The sequence below is a fragment of the Carassius carassius genome, chromosome 19, assembly GCF_963082965.1.
Source record: "Carassius carassius chromosome 19, fCarCar2.1, whole genome shotgun sequence".
In the NCBI taxonomy this organism is placed as follows: domain Eukaryota; kingdom Metazoa; phylum Chordata; class Actinopteri; order Cypriniformes; family Cyprinidae; genus Carassius; species Carassius carassius.
Window position 1 is genome coordinate 17858401 of NC_081773.1, and position 27467 is coordinate 17885867.

Below are 27467 nucleotides of genomic sequence, written 5' to 3' on the forward strand. Positions count from 1 at the left end.
CCCATTATTGAGAGAAAAAAAAAAACAGAGAACGGGGTCTGGTCCGCAGACAGGTGCATGAGAATTTACATTGGGGCAGCAACAGGAGAGTGGCTCGGTTTTCCAGATGGTTCCTCTGGAGGCATATTATCTGCTCCATCACAGCAGGCTGAACCTGAGACTGTTGAAGTGTGTATGGGGGGCTGTAAATACTGTGGGCAGTTCGGTGCTACAATGATGCTCCCAACCCTGCAGCTTGTAAGTGATCCTTACCTGGCCTGTCCCAGCTGTGGGGTAGGTTTTCCACCCCCCTCCGCCAGCCTAGTCATGGGATAGGTCTGTTGCTTTTATCCCCACAGTTTCTCTATCCCACCACAGGATAAATTTACTGCTAAATGACAGGGTTGGCCTGCTCCTCAGGTAGTTGCACCACCGGAATACCTGGACAGGAAAAGCATGTGACATACTTGACTCGTGCACCTCTAGATGTGTGGGCATAGGAAAGAGAAAAACAAACACACTTTGATTAGTCACACATTCGAACATCAGAAGTCGAGCACATTGAAGTACTGAACGTGTAATTCTTTTCAACACCCTTATAAATGAATAACTAGCATGCACAGGCCCCTTCCCTTTTTGATTTGCAGCCTTATCTGTTTCCCTGGAGTTCACTAATTACACAGCGTCTACGGTTTCAGCGGGCATGTCTGATATGAGTTTATCTGAGCTGTCCGTAAAGCAATTAAAGTCAGCATTCAGCACTCTCTCAATGGCACAGTCACGGCCTCACCAAGTAGGGAACGGATCATACCAGCTCAGATCAGGTGAGGTCTCTGGTACTAGGTTTCCACTCCTGCCGTCCCACCATGACAACACACAATGGCTGTGATCAGCGTTGTTGCTACATGACTGTTCACCCTGAGCGACCTAATGGGCTGTTAATGCCCGTGTGGCCTTAGATAGATCACTGAGTACATTTACATGTACAGTACGGTTATAATCAAGCTAAAGCAGGTTTTTGCAAAGTTGAGTTGCAGTTTTCTCCTGTCTGTCCAAGTATGACACAATGCATGATAAAATATTTGGTATTTGAAATAAATAAGATGAGGTCTAATTGTAGTCCAAAAGATGCATAGGTGCTGGAAGAAGTTACAATTTGCAATTATCTAGTTTACATTTATCCTTGTTCTGCATATTCTCACAGACAAAATCCATTCATTTAAATAGGAATTCATGCAACCATGTATTTCGTGTGAGATTAGCAAATGCGCCCATGCAGATTTCGCAAAGGGTTCAAGTCGACGATCTGATCAACAGAAACCCACTTGGTTTGAAAGTGACTTCTGTGACTCCACACTATTGACAGTAGAGAATCTTGCCAGCATTTTTCACCAAAATGTATTTAATATGATGCATCTTTAGTTAGACTTAAAAAAAAAGAATTATTTCTTTATTCCTATTGCAATAAATTTAAAGTGCACGTAAACACACTTGTAGATGATTAAACACATTAAAACTGACTGAATTATCTCCAATTTAATAATAAATATAGCTTTTGCCGCTTTTTCTATAAGGAAAGTAAAACTATAACGAGGCACTGACAGTATAATGGAAGTTAAAGGGTTAGTTCACCCAATAATCAAATGTTGTAATTAATAACTCCCCCATGTCGTTCCAAACCCGTGAGACCTCCGTTTATCTTCGGAACACAGTTTAAGATATTTTAGATTTAGGCCGAGAGCTCTCAGTCCCTCCATTGAAACTGTGTGTACGGTATACTGTCCATGTCCAGAAAGGTAAGAAAAACATCTTCAAAGTAGTCCATGTGACATCAGAGGGTCAGTTAGAATTTGTTGAAGCATCGTAAATACATTTTGGTCCAAAAATAGCAAAAACTATGACTTTATTCAGCATTGTCTTCTCTTCCGTGTCTGTTGTGAGAGAGTTTAAAACAAAGCAGTTTGTGATATCCAGTTCGCGAACGAATCATTCGATGTAACCGGATCTTTTTGAACCAGTTCACCAAATCGAACTGAATCATTTTAAACGGTTTGCATCTCCTATACACGTTAATCCACAAATGACTTAAGCTGCAACCGGTTGCAACCGGTTCTTGATTCGTGAACGAGTCAGTGTTTCGTTCATTATCTGGCTCGGCTTTGTGTTCATCTTCAGTTCTCTCTTCACAGCAGTTCAGTCAGTGTACTGTTTGAGTAAATGAATTACTCCGGGATATTGGTTTGTTTGAACTCAGAGGGAGTGTCAGCAACATTAAAAAAGTTAACAGCTCAAGTTATTTGTGGATTAATGCGTATTGGAGACGCGAACCATTTAAAACGATTCAGTTCGATTTGTTGAACTGGTTCAAAAAGATCCGGTTACATCAAATGATTCGTTCGTGAACCGGATATCACAAACTGCTTTGTTTTGCACTCTCTCACAACAGAATAAAGTCATAGTTTTTGCTATTTTTGGACCAAAATGTATTTTTTCAATGGAGGGACTGAGAGCTTTCGGACTAAATGTAAAATATCTTAAACTGTGTTCCGAAGATAAACGGAGGTCTCACTGGTTTGGAACAACATGAGGGTAAGTTATTAATTACATAAGTTTGATTATTGGGTGAACTAACCCTTTAATGGGGCCAGTCCCTTAATGTTAAATGACTTTGTTTCAAAACAATACAATTATATTAACAAGCATTTTGTTAACAACCTTTTATCTGTAAAGTTGTATTCAAATCTACAACTTAATAAGATGAAAAAGCTTCATAAAACCTTAAAACGTCTCACTCAAATCACATCCTCATTTTTTTTAAGAAAACAAATAAAGACAATAATTTTTTTTGTGATAATCAACATTATTCAACAAATACTGTGAGCTGAAATTAATTTGTATTGAAAGGGAATACGTCACTTAATTAAGTCCATAAAGCATTCAGATGAGAGTAGTTTGATTCAGTACAGTTTCTTACTGTTTTTAATTTAATAAACCGTGGAAGGGCAAGATGCAGTCTGTTCCATTCAGCTTGAGTTCATCTCAGGTGAGGCTCTTGGACAACTCTTGGCTGAAAAGTTGGATAATACAATGTGACTGTGGTCAGACAGTAATAAATTACATGAGTAAGGAATTCACTCCGCTGTGGTGTGGCTTGCCTGAACAGTTTCACTGCGCTGGGAGTGGTCACATTTAATACACTCTGTCTGTCTGTGTGTGTGTGTGTGTGTGTGTGTGTGTGCGTGTGCGTATGTGTGGTGTGTGTGTGTGTGTGTGTGTGTGTGTGTGTGTGTGTGTGTGTGTGTGTGTGTGTGTGTGTGTGCGTGTGCATGTCTGAGGCTTCGTGTGATCTGTGACATTCTGTGTTGAGCACAAGATTAACTAGGTGACAGGCATCTACCAGGCATCATGAAGCTCACAGGAGTCCTCTTTCACAACAAGACTCTTCTTCTTCTACTCTCCTTCCCTCTCAATACAGTCATTCTGTATTCCTGAGATACATTTGCACAATCTATTTATTGTAAATCCAACAGGAGTCTTATAGGAAATTTACATGTAAAAATTACAATGACTGGCCTATTGGGGGCACTAAAATATTTGTATTGTATCTTAAAATGCTTTTTCATTTGGTGGAACAAATTTTCTATAAATGATTTCTATAAAAATATACTATTTTTGTTTTAAATCCGTGCATTAAAAACTTTACAGCTATATTTTATATGTCTCCACATGCAGTGTTAGCACCTGTGGTGTCTGTTTTCCCAGATGCCAAAGGAACAGCTTTCAGCAACAAGAAATAAACTTCAGTCAGCATGATAACTTCATGGCTAGTGTGTCAGATTACATTATGAGAGGTTTTTTTGCTCACATGCCTACATGCCATATTACTGCTCATGAATTATTAATCTAACACGCTACTGCTTCTCCTTATATATTTTACCATATTGATGCCAAAATTTACACTGCAAATATGGAAACAAAACACTCCAGAAGGTGTCTTTACACTGCTGCTCAGAGGTGGCATAAATGCATTTACACCATAATTTACCATATACTGTTATACCAAGAGCTGAGTCTTTTGGCCGGCACAGAGCAGCCTTAACTTAGTTTTGTAAAGATGTCTTGTGTTTGACTGTGGGGCGACACAGGCCAGCGCTATCTCATGACCAATTTATACGTATTTTCCAAGGTAGCTAATTCGTACGAATTCATACGACCCTGCTGGTATGATTTGTCTAGAGGGGTAAGTTTAGGGTTGGGTTAGGGGTAGGTCTAGGGTCGGGGTTAGGGGTAGGTCATTTGTATAAATTCATACGAATTGGGAAACTCGTGAAAAAATTTAAAATCATACGAACTGGGGAAAGCATTTTGATTTTAGGTTTGAGGACAACTTTGATGAAAGGCTTTGATCCACTTCAAATGTTGACTACTGTACATACGATTTAGCAAAAATCATACAAATTTGTATGAGTGAGGTTATACAGATCCCTTGTAAAATATGTATGAATTGCCATGAGATCGGGTTGCACAGGCAGAACTTTTATGTGTAAAATAATTGCGTGAGTGTCATAGCGCTATTAGTAGCAAGCACTCTGGTAAATAATATCACACGGCTAACTGGAATACTTGATTCTGATTGGTCAATTGCATTATCTAGTAATCAAACATTGATTCATATTCATCATTGCCTATGGTAACACTGTTTATCAGGCACTACTTTCATGTCTCGCGTATCACACTGCGGACTCACACTCTCGTTTCACAACCAGAACTGGTGCCGTCTTGCATCTCAGTTATCGATTATATAGTAAAAATGGCCTCTGAGGATTCAGAATTAATCTTATTGTAATATTGCTGCATTGTTTGCCTTGTTGCTATGCTGATTGTTTTGTACGTTGTAATGGATTTTTATTTAGCGGAGAGAAGTAGTTTCAAGTCAAATCAATATTTCATATATTTATATGGTGAGCAGCCACATCATACACTGGATAATGTGCAGTTCATACTGCAAAATAAACCCCTTCAAAGTGATACAAGATATGGGAAGAAAAAAGAAACACTTACTTTGGTCCATACTTTCTGCCAAGTTGGAATTAGTGAGGAACAAATGAGGAGCGGGACCAGGGTGTTCGAAAACAATAGCTTCCTCCCCCACCTGGAACTCAGGGAAATTAGAGAAAACCAAAGCCAGTAAAAACAGCAACCTGAAGGGTAGGAGTAAAAAAGGCAAATATGTAGGGGGTGTATTGAAAGGAAGGCTAATATGCAGAAACAACAGGCAATGAAGGCAATATCTCATCATGGCCTAAGAGCACATGGTGGGACTCTTAAATGAGTCTTGATTGTACTGAGCAATTTTGAACTCAGCAGAGCACTCAATTAAGGCGAGCGATTAACAGCGGATCTGACTTGTCCTGCTCCCTGTGATGTCACCATTCTTGGAGTGTGGCAGCCATAGCAGGTGTCTGATTTGACCAAAGCACTGGCCAGCAGCTTATATCATTAATAAAGCCCAAGACTCAACCTATCAACACTGCAGTACACTCCATTTTATGCCATTTTCTCCACATGAGGCTTTCCTTTCTCCTGTTTTGCTTTTAAATGTAGTCCTACGAGAACCCATACTTCAAACCAACATGCCCCCCGAATTAATTTTGTGGTAGACATTTCTATGTAACGCTGAATGGTACAATAATCTGACTTCATTTTGAGGGGAGCTTTTCAGAAACACAAAATGTGCCATAATTTGGTCTCCAGTGGTCATTTTTGAGAAGATTAAACTCTGCTCTTAAAGTTTAGTCAAAGTGCACCGAGGTTACTTTTTATTAGTCTTGTTAGGTTTGCTGTGCCTTTTATCCAGACTCTGTGTAGTTAAAATCCAACGTAAACCAGATATAGTATTTCTCTCGCACAAGTTCTGTGACAGTATAGCGCTCAGTTCTCCTTTTGTGAGAGCAGCTCTAAAACCATGTGTGTAATTGCGAGTGTGTGCCGTTCACCGAGAGTCGACCAGTGTGGACTGTACCTCCTTCAAACGTCTTCCCAGTCAATGGGAAAACAAAGGTCAGGACTCTGGAAATGTCACTCAGTCCATGGCTTGGCACTTAGAGGTCCAAGGGAACCCGGAGGGGGGGCTTGGCCTGGCTGCAGGTTCCGGGGGGACAGAATAATGTGTCACACGGCTGCCGCTGCTTCCTCTTCCCCTGGTGGTTGGGGGCAGGCAGAGAGGCACGGTGGGGGCTCATTGTTACACTGCCTTTTCCATCAGCTGTCAGGAGAGCAGGGGGCCTGGCTAAATGGGCACTCTAAACAACTGCACGCCGGGGAGTTGGCCCCCTCAAAAATATACAGTATACCTAGTGAGTGGAAAGGATGGATTTAAAGCTTTCATATTTAATCACAAAAATGACATTTATACATTATGCGTAATAGGAGCCGCCATTTTCACTTCTATCATATGTGCTCGTTTGTCAACACTTGTGTAAGGGCGTAGGAATGCATACTGTGACGTTACCAAGAACACTTGAGCAAACAAAATTATTAACCGAAAGCAGTATTTCAAAGTCCCAGGCATTTATGCTGCGGTTTCCTAACATCCATAAAATTATATTGGATTACACTCTTAAAAATAAAGGTTCTTTATTAGCATTGGTGGTTCCATGAAGAACCTCTAAAGGGTTAGTTCACCCAAAAATGACAATTCTGTCATTAATTACTCACCCTTTATGTTGACTTCAGAAAACAAAGTATTTTGATGAAATCCGAGAGCTCTCTAACACTCCATAGACAGCAATGGTCCTACCACGATCAAGGCCCAGATAAGTAGTAAGGACATCAGTAAAGTAGTCCATGTGACATCAGTGGTCCAACCGTAATTTTACAAAGCTATAGGAATACTTTTTGTGTGCAAAGAAAACAAAAATAAGGACTTTATTCAACAATTTCTTCTCTTCAGTCCTCCGCCATTATCCACACAATGATATCATATCGAAATAATTGAATAAAATAAAATAAAGTTTTTTTACTTTCGTAAAATTACGGGGTTTTTTTACTTCGTAAAATTACTGTTGAACCACTGATTTCACATGGATTTGTATTTTAACAATTTCCTTATTACCTTTCTGAGTCTTGATCAAGGTAGGACCCTTGTTGTCTATGGTGGTTTAGAGATCTCTCGAATTTCCACAAAAATATCTTTATTTGTGTTGTGAAGATGAACGAAGGTTGTACAGGTTTGGATCAACACGAAGGGTGAGTAATTAATGACAGAATTGTCTATTTTAGGTGAACTATCCCTTTAACATCCACATAACCTTAAATAGTGGAAAAGGTTCTTCAGACTGTTAAGAAAAAAAAATATTTTAAGAACTGTTCACTGAAAGGCTGTTTTGTGAAACAAAAATGGTTCTTTTATGAAAATCCACTTTTGGAACCTTTATTTTTCAGAGTCTACTATTACTTTTCAAAAGTGCCACATGCTAATGTGAGTATACCGCATCCAGGAGTATCCTTTTCTCTATCATACACCTTCTATATAGGGGTAAAAAAAATTGTAAAAGGAAAAACCAGCTCCACTAACAATTTATTCATTTTGCTTCAGAATAACTACAGACAAAGGGTGGAAATACAGACTGTACTTCCATACAATAAAGAGTGGAAACCAATGAGAGAAACAGAGATGGGAGCGAGAGAGGGAGAGCGAGAAAGAAGCTGATCAGATGATTATTTCAGCGGAGCAGGATAAGTGGTTGAAACGGAGCCGTGTTTGTCGCTGCGCTGCGGGTGATCAAGGTGAAGAAGGAGAAAAGGGCCAGCCACGCCCCCCAGGCACACCTGAGATTGCGTTACCTGCCGTCTCTCAAGCGTCATACTGGGAGCGTGGAAACCCGAGCACAGCCACGGGAAGAAATCTGGCCGCCAGTCAAGTGCTTTTGTTTGCAGTTCTACGAACAGACCGGATCTTGTTTCTCTGCTCCAGAAACAAGGAACATAACCAAGGGAACAGCACAAGAGCATCTGAATACAGCTACAACTTTCCCAGACTAAATCATTTGTTACAACAGACCCGTCTTTGGAAACTTGAATAAATTGGTTTTAAAATGTCTGTTTATTTTACCTGTATCAAGGTCAGTGCCAACTTACTTTATAACTGACTATGGCTGACTTCGATTACATTTGCACATTTTTAAAACATTTTTGAAGGTTTTAGAAAAGATATCACAGTGTCCTGGCAAATATCTCAATTCAAGTTAGCTTGTTTTTATAAACACTATGGATTTGTCTTCATCCAAATCTCGGGATGTGGACACAATGTAATGGACACAATAATGCCAGGCATGCTTCATGGTCATACTGAATTCAAAAAGACTTTAAATTATTAAAATACTTAATCGTCTGCACACATTCCTGAGGGAGAAAAAATACTTCTGATGCAAAGATAATTTCTTACATGTGAAGATGTGAAAAGAAAATACTTAATATTTTAAGTCAATCAGATTGTATTTTATTCGCTTATATTCTGTTAAAAATACTGAGTGACAAAACTCAAATACTCTAAATGATTTGGGAATGACACTTTAGATGCATCAGCGTGCATCTTTTGATTTGGGCTTTTCCATATCGTCCCTCTCTAATTACACCCATTAGAAAACAGCTGGACATAACAGGACAGAATGGAGGAGTAAATTATTAGAGAAAAACAAGGCACTGAGCGAGAGGTGGAGGGAATTAGGTAGAAGAGAGTGATGGAAATTAAGCATCTGATGTAATAGGACACTGTAAGTAGGCAAGTGAAAGCCTCCTCCTTTCCTCCTTCAGGGATAATTGTTGTTTAGATATACTTTTACCCGCGTCTCACTCTCAGGTCGTGTTTATACAACTTGTTATTGTGGTTTCTCTTTGCCTTTTCTCCCTCTTTCCCTCTCCCTCTTCCTCCTCTTCTTTGTACTTTCTTGCTAGGGGAAAATCTGCGAGGCTTGCTCGCCGCTGCCAGCAACAGTTAATCCTTTTCCAAAGCACCTTAACTATGCTGGGAATTCTGCAGATGCTAAATAAAACAACGGGAACAACCATGCACTTAACACCAGCTCACGCTGGCAAGAGTGCCTCTGTCTTCAGATGCTCTGTTTTTTCATAAGTAGTTCAAAACAATCTGCTGTTGTGTGATAACTGTGTGTTTCTCTTGAGTGAGCTGGTAGCAGGGCCGCGCTGGGTTCAGCAGCACCGCCTCTAATCCCATTATGGCCGTTCACCTCAGATTTCATAGAATAAATCAGGAAATATACAAGGAGGAAATAAGACATTTCTCTGCATTAGTTGACCAAAAGTGTCAAGCATTGATGACCGTCACATTACAAATCAGTCGTTTGTGTTTGTGTTTTACATTTTAAGGCAGTTTAAAAAACATTAAGTCATGTAAGAAATTCTGTCATGCAAAAATATACATCAAATATATATATTTTTTCACATTTATGTTGCTCAAAAGTGACATTGATTAAAAAAATAAATAAGTAAACCAATTATTTCTAATAATTGCAGTGTTTAACTTTCTGTTAACCAAAGAATCCTGAAAAAATGTCTACTAAAATATTAAACAGAACAACTGTTTTCAACATGGATAATAATATGAAATGTTTCTTGAACACTAAATCAGCATATGTGACCCTGGACCTCAAAGCCAGTCTTAAGTGGCACTGGTATATTTGTAGCAATAGCAAACAATATATTGTATGGGTCAAAATGACTGATCTTACTTTTATGCTAAAAATCATAAGGATATTAAGTAAAGATCACGTTCCATGAAGATATTTTGTACATTTCCTACTGTAAATATATCAAAACGTAATTTTTATTGATAATATGTATCGTTAAGGACTTAATTTGAACAACTTTAAATGGGATTTTCTCAATATTTTGATTATCTGCACCCTCAGATTCCAGATATTCAAATAGTTATATCTCAGCCAAATATTGTCTTACCTTAACAATGCATATCATAATGGAAAGCTTATTTATTCAGCTTCCAGATTATGTATAAACCTCAATTTCACTAAATTTACCCTTATGACTGGTTTTGTGGTCCATGGTCACATATTAAAATTGATTTATAAGATTCTGAACGATCATATGGCACTGACAACTGGAGTAATGACTGAAAAAAAAATCCTTTGTGCCATCACAGAAATAAATTACTTTTAAAAAGTGAGTGTGTATGTATGGGATGGATGATGGATGGATGGACACACACACATACCAGTTATCAGTAAACAATTATGTTAGTATACAGTTTAGTTTACAGTGAAAAAAAATCTGAATTTAAAACAAATGCATAAAAACTGTTCAAGGTGACCGTCATCGATGCTTGACTCTTTTGGTTGTTTGTTTACTGAAGAAGCTTCCTACAAAAATATTATATTTGTATTAACTAAACAATAAAAAAATACATATATTTATTTGTCTTTGTTGTTATTACTGCTGTTGCTTATAACAAGTCAATTGCCCTCAAAAATGAATAAGTTTACAAATGTTGTACCGATAATAATATGAATATTTTAATGTGATCAAATGGCGCTTAACAGCCTCCCTCCTTTATATAATTCTAAATTTCTAAATTCTATAATTTTTTCTTTGCTTTGAAAGGACATGAGGCTTTTTCGTACCCTGAAATGCAACCATCAATCAGTCGTGTTGTTTTGAGATCAATATAATTTAGTGAACTCTCACTCATGTAGACTGGGTTGGAAAAAGAGACGGTGGGAACAGGTGTAGTTTCAATACAGCGCTCATTATCCTTGAGTGATGACCTTCAGTGGCATACTGTATTCCTCTGTAATCATCCTTCACTCTCCATCTCTTTCTCTAAATGCTAACTGGAGCCTTTCAAAGCAGCCAGTGAAAGGCAAAATGGGCCCATTGAAGAAGTTTATTAGAAATTGATCTACTCTTTTCAACTCACACAGGAGCCAGAAGACTTCGAAAACTTGTACGGACATGACACGATCACAGCGCGGTCGCATTCACGCTCGCAGAAGTCCTTTATTTGAGGAGTCACCTTTAGAACGCTGGGTCAGAGTAGCAAGACGTGAAAAGTCATATAACATGTATGCAATTAATTATGTTAACATATGAACTGATTGATTTTCACAGCAGGTTGTCTGGCTAACTGAGGTTTATTTTATGTGCTTTGGCAATTATGTCCTGTTATGGAGCTGTATGGAATTGAGAGATATTCTGAAGTAACGTTAATCTAACCATATGTTCAAGGTTATCTCATGAATTGGTCTGTTAAAAGTTTTACCAGTAGCATATAACACTTGTTTCGGCTTTAATCATTCAACTTCGGGGAGCCAGAACGAGGTGCGGGAAAAAGAGATAGATAAAAGATTCTATGACTTCATCCATGCCTGTAGGGGGAAAAAAGAGAGGTGCGAAATTCAGGTCTACCTTTTCACACAGGAAAGGAAACTTTTCCATTCTTCTGTGTTGGTGGAGTTTGTTTCCTTTAATAGTTTTGTGAAACCCATATTTTTTCCAGGAAATCTTTGATGAAAAGATTGTTTATAAAACTGCATTTATTTGCAATTTTAAATCTTTTGTAATAATATTAATGTATTAACTGTCACTTTTGATCAATTTAATGCATCCTTAAGCAGCTCAGCTGTTTTCCACATTGATAATAATAAATGTTTCTTGAGCACCAAATCAGCTGCTGTTATCTGAAGGATCATATGATACTGAAGACTGGAGTAATAATGCTGACAATTCACAGCAATAAATTATATTTGAAAATATAGTAACATAGAAAACCATTATTGAATTTTTTTTTTGTTTTGTAGCCATGACATCAAAACTCAAGACTAATTCACCACTGGTTTTCATTCACTGATTTCCCTACTGGTATAATGGGGCTTTTCAATTTATGAGTAAAATAAAGCCTGTGGTAAACATAACTAGACAATACTTGAACATGAATTTCAAACATCCATTCCAAAAACATATTTTAGAGCAAAATGTCAAAGTATTGTCATATGTTAACCACAAACTTGATTTTACTCATGAACTGAAAAACCCCATAAGGGAAATCTCAAGGGAACCACTGGTGAATTTCAAGAAATTTACACTGCAAAGCTGGCACAGAAGAACTTCTGAAGCGGTATTTAGGTGTCATTACACTTATGGTTTGTTGTTCTCAGATGATGTATAAAAACATTTGTAAAGCAATTACAACTCTGATACTAGGGGCTGACGTGAGTCATGGCAGGCATAATTTAGTCTGGCTTTTATGTGGCATTGCATCTTTATACTGAATTTTGTGCAGGCACAGAGCAGCCTTAACATGCCTGTGTAAAGATGCCTTTAGTCTTCCAGATTTTGACGTCATGACTGCACTACTCAATATTACCGTTTTTACTGTGTTTTTGATCAAAATGCAGCTTTGGTGAGTATTTTTCACAAACATAAAAAAACACCTAAAAATAAACTTTTGAACTTCAGTGTAAATAGATCAAAAGGTGAGAAACTTGTTTTGATTCAACCTGAATGGAATTTCAAAGGGCATCAAATGTGTCAGTTTATAAGGTCATTGTTACAAATAGATCCTCTTTAGCTGCGATTTTGGTTATCATTGAAAGCTATATTTCAGTGACCCTTGTAAAAAGGATCCTGTGTTCATCACATTGATATTGTAATCTAGTCTGTTGATCACTCACTGTAAGGGTGTCAAAGGTCAGCTTCAGTAAGAGCTATCAGTGACATCCAGAGGAAACCAAGTCCTTGTTTCTTATGGTCACCCCCTGACCCCTCATTAACCTAATCTCCTCTACTTAAAATAATCACCAAACTGTGTGTGAGAGTGAATTTCCCTGTGTTTTTGATTGAGAAAGACTAAATGCCTTTTGGATTTTTGTTTGCATCTGTGTATTGTGTACAGTAAAAGATTTCTCGCTAACAGTGTAAAAGGATTGGCTTTTTTGGCAGAGGTCTCAGGTATTGGCTCTGCGCCTCAAGAGAGAAATAACAGCTTTTTTGTCAGCCCTGCAGAGAAATAGTGCCACATTAGAAACAGAGGAACCACAGTCGTTTAAAACAGCTCCGCTGCTCAGCGTATTAAGTCCATCAGCCAGAAAGTCATCATTGTGTTTAAGGTTACTCTTCACAGAGAATGCATTACTCTTTTCTTCAGCAAACACATTAGAGGTCCAGGGCCAGAGTAATACACATACTCACAAGGAACTGGCTGAAACAGAAACCAGCATGTGCATGAATCACCGCAGTAATAGCTTATAATACGCAGCTCACACTTTTGTTGGGAGCCTGGCCTCATTGCATGCTAGAGTGAAGAGATTACTGAATGTTCTGAAGAAGATTTACTTTTTTATTTTTACTTGTAAGTAATTGCATGCAGGGTAAGATAAAAGTTGTCCGCTGGAAAGTCCACGGGAGTTACTCGGTCAGAAAACAGTTTGAATGCACAATTTATTACTATTTATTCTATTTATTGCAGCCCAATGATTCAAATTCAAATTATCATTTGATAATGCCAATATAATATGACCACTTCAGAAATTTTTAAATCCTGTTCTAACTGATTTTTAATTGCATGAGATCTTGGGACAGAAATGTAATGTTTTATATTATCATACATATTATAACTATTGTATACAAACACACAAACCTATATAGACATTTAATTTAGCATCAAATATGGTACTGGACTTTTAAATGTGTAAAACCAGAAAGTCATACATCTGAGGTCTCATGTTTATTCAGTATTAATATTAAATTAAATATCAAATACATTTTAATAAAATACAATATTTAAAACGATGTTGTCAGGTACAGAGTGTAAGCATACATGTCTAATTCTGTATTTTTAGCTTAGCAGAATTATGAATATTTCTGTCACCATTGCCCTTTGAATAGGGAAGGACCAAGTCCAAGCTTTTCAAGTTTAACCGGATGTAATAGCAAATGAAGCATTTTAATGAACAGTACTTATTGTTAACTGCTTATCACATGTCTTACAATTAATTACATTTAAAAAAAACATAACTCTATTCTGGCATTGGTGAAATTCTAATGAGAGGATCATATATTGACATGACCATATTGCTACCCCCCTACCAAATATAAATACACACATACACACACACATGCATTGAAAGGTGGCTGGTCAATCTGAATGACTTGAAGGTTTAACTCAATTTAAATGTGTTTTTAAGTATTTAAGGAAAGTATCCACTAAGGCAAAAAAAAAACATTGTATATGAACACAGGGAATCGATCTATATGTAAGTGCTCAGACAATTAGAGGGAAAGCTGCTTATTATTCACAATCTGAGTGCAACCTTACTCACACCAGGGGACACCACATACTGATACCTGTTTTTTTCCCCCTAACATTGAGCACAATATGCTGCAAAACTAAAAAGAAATGTATGTAGAAAAGATATGTGTTTAGTTTTCGATAACTTGAGTAGCCTACATGTGCCCAAGTTGTGCTGCGGGGAATCTCATTAAAGCTCGCTGTAGAGCCCAAGTCTTGATCTAAGCCAGACAGGCCATGTGTTCAGCAGTAAGGTGCTACAGACACACATAAGCTTTTTCAGTGTTAGAAGAAGAACAAAAAAAGTTATGTGCCAAATTTCGGCATATTCTGCCAGGAACCTATGCATGCATAAAAGTGAGTCTCTGTAATGCATGTAAGCAGACACTAGAAAGAATAGGCAAGTGTGAGAGAAGGAGGGATGGGGAAATAGATGGGGGGGCAGCAGCAGCCACAGCAAAGAAGCAGTTACACAGCAGACAAAAGAGTACACAGAAGCGGGAAGTAAGTTGCTGAGCTAGAGCACCCAGTGCAGTGAAAACGTGGCAGAAAGCCCCATCCCTTTACAATGTCATTTCAGCCCAGCACAGTCTTTAAGTAATAGCACTCAGTGGGGTGTGTCATTATCACCCCTAACCCCGCTGCCCCCAATCCGTCACGCAGTCCCTCAGGGCAGGTACTTCAACTGTCACCGACTGTCCACGTGGACTCCATCCACTTCTACAGCTTTAGGCTGCACTGCTGTACACGCTTCCACATCCTTGCCTGTCTTTATTAAAAAAAGGGCCCATACAGCCAAGAGCAACAAAATCAATGACCAATCCATAAACATCAACTTCTTTCATTGTTGTTTCTTTCTGTCTCTCTCTACCTCTTTCAGATGTAAAAGCAACACAATCAGACACAGTCAAAGTTTATCCCATCACAAAATACAGAAGCACAGTGGGACTCCAGCAGCGGTAAAACACAAACAATTCTCAGGCCTATTTTCTGACCCCTGCTGAGAGGAAGGGCACCTAGTGAGATGGGTCAAACTAGATGCGAGAAAAAAGTAATTTACAGTTGAAGTTGTCGTTCTTTTTTTATATTTGCCACAAGTTGTTTTCTAGGCACATATTTGATCTCAGACTTAAAAATGAGAGAAAGCGAAACAAAAACAAAGACTGATCAGTACCAAGTAACTAGGCTTGTAAAATGGAACAGTAAATAGATTTTTTCAAATAACTACTCAAAATCTTTATGTCTGCATAAACAAATTCAAGTCTGCCTTTGTGCTAAAATACCTATTATTCACCGAGTGATATGGTGATTACTTTGTGTTCAGATCTTCATTCGCTATGACAGGCAGGACTAACATTCATTTTCTTTATTTGGATTTGTCCAAAGACCTGAGGCACAAACTTTGACCATCATTTTTTTATTCAAACAACTCACACGAGAAATCTAGAAGCGAGACTAGGCTAACTGATGAATAGAGAAACGGAAACATATAGAAAACATTACTATTAAGTAGGCTACTAATAAACTTATTAACTTAGATGTATTTGAAGATTTGTCGCTTATGCTATAGCCCATAGAGAACGTATGCAGTCGTGTGTTTGAGTCGCGTTCATTTCAGGACCTGGACAGCTCCTCAAAAATTTCAGAGCAATACTCATTTATCTCTTCAGCTGTAGCCCCCTAAACAATATGGTTTTTATCTAAACTGTCAACTTTTATGGGAAAATCGCCAGTATTTTAAATTCATTTTTTGTTCGCACAGACTTCAGCTTACAGTAGCGTTGTGATGGAAGTGAAAGAAGAATGTATTGGGAGAGAACAGTTGCATTGCAGCTGCGCTGAGCTGTGAAATTCGCCGAACAATTGGGATCACTGTTCGTCTTCCTCTCGCCTTTCCCCTCAATTAGCATAGTCCGTTGTGGTTGATTGACTACCATAGCCGGGCCGGGTAAGTGCTTTTGTCCCCTAATCACATGAGGACAGCAGGGGTGACAGGACACAGGTGAGGCCAAGACTGGAATAGATTTATAGCATATTTATAAGGCTAAGCATGGGAACTGAAACATGCCTAAATCTCAGAGACCTTTGCCATCAGTATAATCCAGGAATCAAAGCTAACACAGTCTTGATCTATAGACTGCTTTGATATGGTTACTTCCGAGTCCCAAAACCCACGCAAAACGGTTTAACTGGACAATCCGTTGCACGGGAGAAACTGATTGTGAATGGGTGTTTGCGCCCCGCCGATCTCAATTAGCCCTTGTTGACTCTGAAGGGGATTAAATTAGCCGCATAAAGTAAGACTGAGCCCTCACTCAAACTGAGGAAATATTGGCAGAACACATACTCTCCATATGTGCACGGTTTTTTCTTTTTTTAACTAGTTTAACTTTAACTAGTTAACAACCACAAACGTTAACACGAAAAATGTAGTCTTATGTAACACTAGTCCCTGAAATGACATTTATACAATTTATCTTTAAGAGGTGTATAATAACATAATATAAATTTCACGCACCTAAACCTAAACTCAAGCTCTTCTTCAGCGCAAAGCAAAAACGTCAGCATGACATAACCTCTTCTCAAATCCAAATAGAGCAATAACAATCCTCCCCTTTGTTTCATATTGCTTGTCATTTTTTATATTGATGTCAATACTACTATCTCCATTCATGCATGTAAAAGCATGCTGGAAGCTGAAAATTCTATAACATAAATGAACACCAAGTATACTTCTGTGTTACTGTGTTATGTACGTGGAATGAGCGAAAAAAATGTTACAAGCTATTTTAATTCCATTTTGTGTGAAGTTATATTACTTATATTATAGACTAAAAGAGACAAGACAGTGGGGCTAATTTTTTTCAGCAAGCAAAACCATTAAAAAGTCACATATCGCCCACAAGTGAGATACCACTTGGCTAAACTAAGCAAAAACTAGGAGTTATTAAACTTGTGAGAGGCAACAGGAAGCAGTGGTAATAGGCCTACTGTAGGCAGATGCGTCGCCGCGCCCTGATTATTATTCCCGCCTGTCGCTTTGCTGTAATGAGCGCGCGGCCGACTGATGGCGCGCTGATTACCGGTCCTTGGGGATCCTGTGTTTTTCCTGAGTAATTGATAGTTAGACTCCGCTCTAATTAAATACGCTGTCTGCTTCATTGATGTAGATTTTTTTAGCACCAGAGAAATGAATTGGGCACGGTGAGGGAGAGCAGGCCTTTACGTTTTATGAATCGTCGTTAACCCCGAACCCTATTTTACGCGAGACACTAAACACTAGATCATTCAGAATGCATATGGCAAACATAAAAACAGAAATTCGTTTCCGATGCTTACAAGGTATTTCAGGTCACTGTCCTGATGAGACTGGGCATCGTCTTAATAGGCCTTCGGAAAGTTTCTCCTCCCTTCCCCTTTCGCTCACAAGGGAGAAGACATTTAAGGTGTTCCTTTCCCACCAAATCCTTGGCCACTTCGCGGGACGCTTTGCTTTTTGTGTGGTCTCCCGGTTTGTCTTGCTCTGTCACTATAACTCTGAAGGGTTGCCCCGGTTTCCCGCACACCTGCGTGGCTGCCCGGTCCCTTCAGGAATTCGCTGGGGCTTGTAATCAGCTTTGTGGAGCCATTGAGTGCACGGCTCAGTGAAACTTCCCAACCTCACAGCGCGCTGGACCGCTGAATGGGAGTCACAGCGTGGGGCGCCTCTACAAGCAGCGGGCCTGCCAAATTCCAGCAGAGTCTCTCACAATCATCCTTACACAGACCTCTCTTCCCAACACGAGGGCGAGAGAAAGAGAGCGGGGGAGAGAGAGAAAGACAAAACAGACAGTTAAGGTACGGAAGGCTAGTTTATTAAACAAGCAGTTTGCTTGATAAGCGCCTTGAAAATTCATATATAACCTTGCATCGGTCAGCTAGCATTTTTTCTTAGATAAAGCAGTCTAGACTTTCTGAACAGCGCTCGTTTTATAATGGTAATTGGATTCTCAGTGATGCACAACAACACGAGAAAATCTGTGAAAAGCTATCCCATGGGTGCATCACTAAATAAGTCCACTGAATTAGCCTACTGTCTGCGCTTCCGAGCAATAATGACGCAATTCAGACAAAAATCGTACTGAAACTTATGGGGCTGATTTACATGCGACAATACCCGGGCCCCTGGTCTGTGTCTGCCGCGGTTAAAAAGGCTGTTGGACACGGTGGGGAACAAATAATTTATAATTAGCTGAAAGACAGCAATATTTTGGAAAATAAAAGTTTGAACAAAGTTGCTTTTTCGTGGCGTTCTGCATACATGCTTAAATTACTGCTCCGGAATCACAGGCTGCAGAAATTACGGCGCAGCATCTCGCCTCTTGGAAGGGCGCAGGATTAAGAGGCAACAAGATTGTTAAACATGTCAACGTGTAATTGCACGATAAGGCCCTCGCGAGGAATTTATTGGCCCAGTTGCTATTTCTATTCCTCCCTAATCTCGTTCAGCACATTCGTTCCGTGCAATCTGTCTCCGTAATCTTCTGTGACAGAGCAGCGACCAATAGCAGCGTACCGGGTTTTTTGGAGAAGGGAGAAAATATGCAGAGGCGTGATAAAGTGATGCTAATTATCCCCATTTAGGACAGCGAGTGCAAGAGATCGGGAGTTTTCGTACGAGCCAGCAGTGTTGATAGCTTCCCAGCACAGAATATATCGGTGGCTACAAGATAAGGGTATCGCACGTTGAGACGATTTATTGGTTCGAGTCCACCGCCACCCCTCCCACCTCCCACTCCATCCCATCCTTTTCACCCATCCCACCCCGCGTGCCTTCGACTCTTTTGGCGGGGTAGTAAATTATTTTGGTTAAATTTACCAGAACGCTTCTCTTTAACCTGCCAAGTGCCGTGACTTGGTTCTCCGCCTCTCTATTTTCGGCGCTAATCCGTGTAGTTTTTCATCTGCAGATAGATACAAATGGCTTCTGAGTGGACCTTCTCGTGTAGAGTCAATAGTGAGGGGGAGAGGAAAGTGTGGGTTCAGAATTATGGAGTTTAATTTCAGATCATGAAAAAAAACTAAATATATACATTATAAATGAAGAACAACTCGTACAGTCGCCTGTTAAAAAATAATTTAAGTCATTTAAGGTCATGCTGCACCAAGATCGTTCGGTTTGTGATGTAGCCTACACAAGGCTATATTACAGTTATAATACTCCTCGTCATGTTCTTCTTCATATTTATTTCAAGTGTGTGAAGTGGCAATTGCAGACTTGAAGGCCTCACATGCGCATCCAAAAAAGAAAAAGAACGTCTGGTGCAATAGTGTGTTGCGGCTTTGCATTTCTGACACTTGTTGCTAAACTAGCCCCAGGGAGACAGCAGGTAATTGTAATAACCTTTGACTCTCTGTCCCAGAGGAGAGGTCAGCGTCTCTGCTGGCTGATCCCGGTAACTGTCTCTGCTTCAAATCACATTGTGTTCAACCACTAAGATCTTAACGATTGAATTCTTCATGTGTAGGGAATCAAGAATAAATAACGAACACATTAGTAAATAACACAAAATGAACACGATTCCACTTTTTATATAATCAGAGACTACAGACGGTGTCAATGCAGTACTACAGAAATATGTCGTTTTGATTAACCGGTGGGCCTACATACATTGTATGAAATCAACTTTTAAAAGAGTTAGAGTTGGCTCTTCATAACATGAAATTTGTGGAAACATCTCAAGTAAAACAAAAACATTACATTGTTTTTAAACACGCGTGAATTAGGCTACTTTTCTCCAATTTTGTGTACACAAAATATAGCCATACACACCTGATTCATTACTTGCCAAATCATGGCTCTTATGTTTAAAAAAGAAAACAGATTTGCTGTAGAGGTAAAAAAAAAAAAAAAAAATCTAGTAAAAAAAACTTAACTGAACTGAATTGTAAATATTTTCGTGATAGACGAAATTACAGTTAATCCAAATTCATTGAACGAAAGGTGAAGCAAGTTGTCAAGCCCTTGCCTAAATTATACACATATAATGATAGTTTGTTTTCATGCTTCAAGTACTCAGAATTATACACCTTGGGTAGCAATCAAGGTCTACAATGGAAGAAGCAATGATGAACTGAGTACAGTGTTACATCCTTATTTAAGTAAACAAACAATTCAAATTCTGAATAAACAGGTTTGAAGTATTTTATCTTTAGTAACAAAACACAGAAATTTTACCAGGGGTTTAACAATATTCAGGTACGTTATCCTATTTTATTGTAATACAATAATAACTAGTCTAATAGTATTCTCTTGTTTTTTAAACCCTCTTTATGTGTTTTGAATTATTATTTCTATATTATTAATTTACCTAAGCAGACGGCTGATTATAAAATGCAATTGCGTTTGAACTAATAACAAACGTAGGACATTAAAAAAAATTCACACATTTGAAGCACATTTTTAAAACGTACATTTAAAAACATTAAAAGGTCTACATGCCTGTATAATTAATGTCCTTAATACATATTAATTGTAAGAAATGATTAACGTTCCTGACGCGTAAGATCGAGTGTGACCCATTTAGAAATACGTTTTCCCTTTTTTGATACTTTAACAGCACGTTGAAGCTTGTAAATTGCACAGGAAAAAAATAAAGATCTTAAAGCAAAATAAACCATTAGTAATATAGAAAGTTTCCACTAGATAGTGTGGTAAATCAAACACATATAAAATGGCAAAGTATGATGAATTAGGTAACAAAACTAACACCAATTTGGAGCAGAGTAAGTTTTTCTCCAATTTTATTTAGACCATGAATCAACGCAAGGTTAAGATTTGAACTGGCAGAAATGCATGTCATAAATTATGTACAGCAGCAGTGACGTGCCAGTCTTTTGAAATATTAAAACTTATTCACAATTTACAAGAAATATTACAACATAAATCTGGTACATTAATTCACGTGTACAAACGTTTTGGTAAATGTAATAAGCAGGAAACTCTTAATGGGCTTTCAAAAACACTTCATTGAGTTATTCACGCTAGACTTTTGTTATTATCATCTCAAAAGTCAATTTGCACAGAAACTTAAATATTTAAAGAATAACAGTATGTCGCATATTTCTTGGCGTGGCCAGAAACGCTGTCAGAATCACTTTTAAAGACGTCATATTTAAACAATGTTTCACTGAAAGTGATACATTTGATAAGATCCCAGTTTCTATTCGAACTGCAATCAAAACAATATTTTCCTTTAATTTACATGAACATCATAAAACATTCTGTACAAAATTAGTTCAATGACAATCTAAAAAAGAAAAGAAAAAAAAGAGGTAAATATTTTTGGTGGAGTGTTTCTGAATGCGCGTTACCCATCACTTTCCATCAGCTCTTTCAAATATGCGTCAGTGGGACAGTTCCGTTTACTCCGGCAGTTGTGCTCTGATAGTGCTGCGGTAAGGCATGCAGTCTGCTCTGCACAGACGGATCTCCGGACTCGCCGGTTGGTAAATACATGCTAATCATTTCTCTCAAGTCTCCGGTGCAGGGGCCTCGGGAGTGTGTGCTGACCGGAGGGCTTATATTGGGTTCGGACTTGACGAGCGAGCTCAGCGTACCGATGGCGGCAGAAGAAGCGACGCTGGAGTTTTGATGCTGCGTGTATGATATCCCACCATAGCCGGATGGAGAAGCGCTCATATAGCTCTGGGAGTTCGAGATGGGGCTGTACTGGAGGGCACTCATATCGTAGCGGTGCATGGGCTGAGGGTTGTGCGGGTGATGGTGATGAGCGTGGTGATGGTGAGACCCACTGCCTGGGTGCTGGCTGTAAGCGAGCTGCGCCTCCTGCATCATCGCAGCCGCTGCTGCCGCGGCGGCCACTTGGCCGGAGTAAGCGCCGTTTGCCCAGCCGTTCATGTGCGCGTAGCCACCGGCCGAGCCTCCGTGACCCCCAGGACTCTCCAACCTCTGGCCGACCCCTGCAGGACTCATCCCGACTCCGCCTCCCGCGCCGCCGAGCAAGCCGCCAGCCAACGAGTATTTGTCCTTTTTAAGCAGGGTCTTGGTTTTGCGCCTCGGTCTGTATTTGTAATCCGGATGCTCCTTCATGTGCATGGCGCGCAACCGCTTCGCCTCATCAATAAAGGGCCGCTTTTCAGCCTCTGACATCACCTTCCACTCAGCACCGAGTCTTTTGCTAATTTCAGAGTTGTGCATTTTGGGGTTCTCCTGAGCCATTTTTCGCCGCTGGCCCCGGGACCAGACCATAAAAGCGTTCATGGGTCTCTTTACGCGGTCTTGGTTGGCTTTGCTCCCCGAGTTTGGACCCGTTTGCCCCGGATTCGTGTTGGTTTGTGGTCCCGGGGAATGAAGGTCCGTTTCCATCATCATGCTATACATTCAAGTGGCTTAAGTTCTCCGCTAGCAGAGAAAAAGCATGAAACTTTCGGCGCTCTGTAGTCCGCACTTGAAGCAGGTGCCTCACAAGCCAGTGGAGCTCCGGTGAAATGTGGAATTCAGTTTATTCCCAACCGTTCGCCGTTTGTCTCGGGGTCTCTTTTGCTCCCGTAGCCTGTTTAGTGTCGTGTCCGACTGCCGTTTCACATCCACATTAATTGAACGTGCATTTGAGTTACTTTTCCTAGTGGAGTTGAAGAGTTAGTTAAAGCGGCGGCCATATGATGCGTTTTGACAGCGATTAAAATGAGCGAGTAGCCAATGGCGTTCCAGTGAGGAGCAACTTGCATGGAGTTTGGTCGAGTGACGTCGACAACGAGGAAAGAACTAGTAGGCGGGGTGCACAGAGGGTCAACACCGCCCCCTCTAAAGTAAAGTAAATACTGAGGTGGCAGTTTGAGCCTCTTCAATGGTTGCAATAAATGAACAAGAGGACAAATGGTAAATTTTATCCATTTAGATGACATTACAAGATACGATCTAATTCTTTATAATAACTGTAATAGCTCCAATGCTCCCCTCGTGACGTCTTGCCAAATCTTTGTGTGTAAAGGGTAGCCAACTACTTGTCAGCTATGTTGATATACAGTCCACTGCATGCTGAATGTCTGTGAGTATAAAACTGTTAAAGGAAAAAATCAGTCAAAATGAATTTTTCACAAGTGCACGTTCTAAAATAGGATGTCAAAAAGTCAACAAGATAAAACAGCGTAATTTCACTTCGCATTCGAATAGGTTAAATCTTTTTTGCCATTCATTAAGTGAAACAATATGAAAACCACAATATTTTAAGAGGTAAACAACATGATTTTAAATAGAGGTTCCTAAATAGAGAACACTGCCGTCTGGTGGTGCACTGCTAAGATTTTGAAGCGCATGAATAAGATGATTGTAAATTTGGCATATAGCCTATGGGAAACTATGAAACTCTAAAGTTATCGCGAAATAAAAAAGCATCAGACACTGAAAGGCAAGAAATAAAGGTGTTGTCTATAAGGAATAAGATTCAAATTTTTTATTTTACTATAGCAATGATCATTGTACAGCCTATGGTGATACAATCGCATGACCGACCCCAAAATGTTTGTGAAACACTAGACAAAACTATTATCTTGCCATCAATTTTGATTCCACGTTACATAAGAAATAACTTGAATATATATTCTCTAGGAACGCTGTCATATTTCTGAATATATGACAGGAACGATAGGCTACTATATCAAATAATCAAAAACATGTTTTGACAAAAGATAAGGGCTTTTCAACTGCCCACGTAACAACAGTCTAGATAGCCTATGGTTTTTCATTTACTCAGTCATGGTGTCTAGCCACTCATTTTATGTTGATAAAATTATTATTTTCTGTGTAATGTATTTTAATTTAAAAACACCATTAATATTTTGAGAAATGTAATCATTTTAGTAAAGTACTTAACATTGCGCATTAATAAATATGAAAGGTTTAACAAAGTATTTGTTTTGTTTCAAATATGCCCACACCAAAGCAAACTTCACCATCTCTAATATGACCAATAATTATATCATACTACTTATTTTAGTAGCCTAGGTAGTATAGTTGCTACTTATTTGACTGTTTTAATTGAAACCAAAATGTGTCAGACAGGCTAACCTTAAAATGTAAATTTGAATTTAATTCAAAATGTCGTCATGATGATTCAAAATGTTTTGTTATTTTTATGTTGAAGATTAGGCAGATTTAATAACAACAATTTTATGGTTTTTAATATATTTAATTGTCCTTCGGATTAGCGAGCTAAACCACACTGTGACTCTCCTGGAACAACGTACCTTGTCAGTTCTCATTTTGCTCCAGGGTCGCGCTCTTCACAGTGTCTTTGTTTTGCGCGCGCTGGGGGCAATAGGGCACTGTTAGCGCACGTGCGAGAGCTGGGGTTACAGCGGTTATCCAAAACGCATACGACTAGTCAAAAAACTACAGAGGTGTCCGTCTTATTTGAAAAAGAACGAAACAAACCTAAACGTAAAAATGAAGTGACAGTTTAACAGTTGTCACGGGTGTTTGCGATCGTCCAGATCACGAAACGTTATTTAGTGGATGGTGGATGCAACAAGGAGACGGGAATATAACATGCTCTATGTAATTCATGATCCCAAAATATCAATAAGCGAAATATGAATTGATTATTAAAATTATCCAATTTAATAAAACAATAATTTTAATATTAGTAGCTAGGTCTTATTTTGACTAGGCTATATGAGCGTTCAGTGTGTGTGACTGTTCATTAACAGGCAAGTGTTTCACTACAAAAATTAAAGCGTGCTGAACTTGTTTGTGGCTGTAGCCTTCTTTAACCTAATTTGATTGTTTAAATCCTTTGTGTGGCTTTTCTTGACTTCACAAGGGCTGTGGTAAGACGTTGGCTTTTAGACGCTTGAAAATGACATCCTGTTAAACAAACGATAGTGACAATCTGTTGATCAAAACTCCAACTAAGTGTTATTTTCCTATAACAGTCACACGGCCTAAGTTTTTATTTTTACAGGGAACAAAAACTGAGACAAAACGTTTAATCAGCATTAGCCTACATATGAACAGACAATGAATCACATATTTTTATAGGCCTTTAAATATTTAATTAATTTAATTAAATAGTCTAATTTAATTAATGTACTGAATTCAAACTTCTGAACTGTATTTAAAAAAAAAATAAACATTAAAATGTACGGAGCAGTGAGCTGGTTTGCCCTTGCAGATTGTCTTTTAAAGTTGCAAATGTAAAAAAAAAAAAAGAAAAGAAAAGGTTTTTTTTTTTTGCGTTGCTAGCTGTCTGACTTCCATCAAGAATTGCTAAACACGAACGCGTGTTAAAGTGTTTAGATGATTGTATGAAAGTCTTCCTCTAAAATGCGACTTTACCCTACATTGGACGGACTGAAATACCCTATCTCCGGACCGCCGTTGGAAAAAAAAATCGCGTTAACGTCTCTTATCCGATGTACAGTTAGACAGCACATCATGCGATCAAGCTCAGTAAAACTGATCTCAGCTTTCTGTTAACAGGCTTCACGGCGCAGTTCATACTTACGCACCGGACTTCTATTCTGCTAATAACCAGTTAGTCAAGGCGACATCATTGTCCCAGTAGACTATATCACGTTTCCAGAAGAGAAGATTATTTTACAATTTCTTAAAATATCCAAAGGTAAGATTTTCCCCAGAAGATAATGCATATCCATCTAAATCTTGTTTTTAAAGCTATATAAACTTGCACTGTCCTTCATTTGCAGTGATGTAAAATCGTCCTTACCGGTTCTATCGCTGTCCTAACCCAGCCAAAGCCACTCGCCAGACCGCCATCCTTGCTAAAACCTACACTTAGTGTGCCAAGGCCAGTCATACCCAGCTCCCAGTCCCACCACTCACTACACACTGAGGAGAGAGACAAGAACATGAAATTTATTATAGACTCTAAAGACAATTTCAAGTTATTGTTTCTCCCGGCGAAAGGGTTCCTTCTTACATAATAAAGCCTCTTTTGTGTGACGCGGAACAATACAAAACAAGTATTCTAATAAATAGCCACTTTTTTGTTCCCTCTCGAGGATGAATGGAATTGAGCAGTTGGATTTGAAAGCAGCTGCTCGCGCATTCAGGAGAAGGGGGCGGAGTCCTGGCGCGAGGCGTCTCTCCTCCTTGGAAACGAACTTGAAGAACGGACCCGGCGGCAGCATCACCGAAAAACGCTCTGCAGCCTTCACTCCGACATCAACACAAAAGTCTGCCCCATCGCCCCTGCTGCCCGGCTCTGAAGAGCATTACGCTCAATAACTTTAATTAACCCGGTCGTTCTCACTCTCCCTTAACATGCGATTCGTCAGGATTTAAGGATATTTGTAATATAAAGCACCTTTGCTAGGCTATTTATTGCTGGTGCTAAAAAAAAAAAAAAGAAAAAAAAAAAAAGAAAAAGAAAGAAAAAAAACAAGCTCATTCCCTGCACAAAAAATATTTGCAGACTATAGACTAATGCATAAATACATTTTACACATTTTTTACAATCGTTTTATTTTGCCACTAAGTCTGCTGTTCATACAGTCTTGTCCTGAAAAGTTTTTTATCTTCATGATCCCACAAAGCCTGTTTACAGCCGGGCCTTACATTTTGTGCTATATAAGTGTATTTAAAAGATTAGCGAGAGCATATTTACATAGTACAGCCATATATGTATACATTTTTATTTGACATAAGATTTACATACTGGTTAAACGTAATATATATTTCTGCTTAATGTATATTTTAATTATTTTTTTAAATATTGTAATAATTCAATCTAGCAGAAATACATCCTTAAACTGGAATAATGCATAATAAAATTACAAAAATAATAAATTATTATTCCAGTTAACAATTGCTCAGTATGACTACATGGCACAACTTTGTCAAAATAGTGCATATATCCAATAACTATAAAATATAAGCTGCAAACATGAATCTAACAGCCTTCTGATGCCATTCAAGGCTTTGGGCTGCAGCAGCAGGAGCAGCTTGCCACCACATGGTTCTGACAGGCTTTCATAGAGTGGAAAGCTGTTGATTTGTAGTATACATGAACTCACAGAGAGACACGTCATTGCCATCTGATGGCACACTTTTACATTGCCTCCGGTCTAGTGATGACCTCTGTCCTCTCTTAATACCCTGGGCATCTTTTCAGTCTCCCTCCGGCCATCAAAATTCACAACTTTT

General features: G+C 38.8%; 1 protein-coding gene across 2 annotated transcripts; it reads right to left on the minus strand.

The window, feature by feature from the left end:
* LOC132095258 (transcription factor Sox-1a-like) lies at window positions 1-26439 on the minus strand. Of its 2 annotated transcripts, XR_009422427.1 has the most exons (4): window positions 26242-26439; window positions 26029-26150; window positions 5041-5131; window positions 1-420 (listed from the first exon to the last, which is right to left on the minus strand). XR_009422427.1 is itself a non-coding variant. In XM_059500080.1 (3 exons), exon 3 carries the CDS (start codon window positions 22680-22682, stop codon window positions 21675-21677), a length of 1008 nt encoding a protein of 335 aa, XP_059356063.1. In that variant the 5' UTR covers window positions 22683-23361; window positions 26029-26150; window positions 26242-26350; the 3' UTR covers window positions 21066-21674. The 2 variants fall into 2 exon arrangements, 1 of the variants encoding a protein (XP_059356063.1); XM_059500080.1 differs by lacking the exons at window positions 1-420; window positions 5041-5131 and adding an exon at window positions 21066-23361 and having other exon boundaries at window positions 26242-26350.
* Window positions 26440-27467: the final 1028 nt, after the last annotated feature.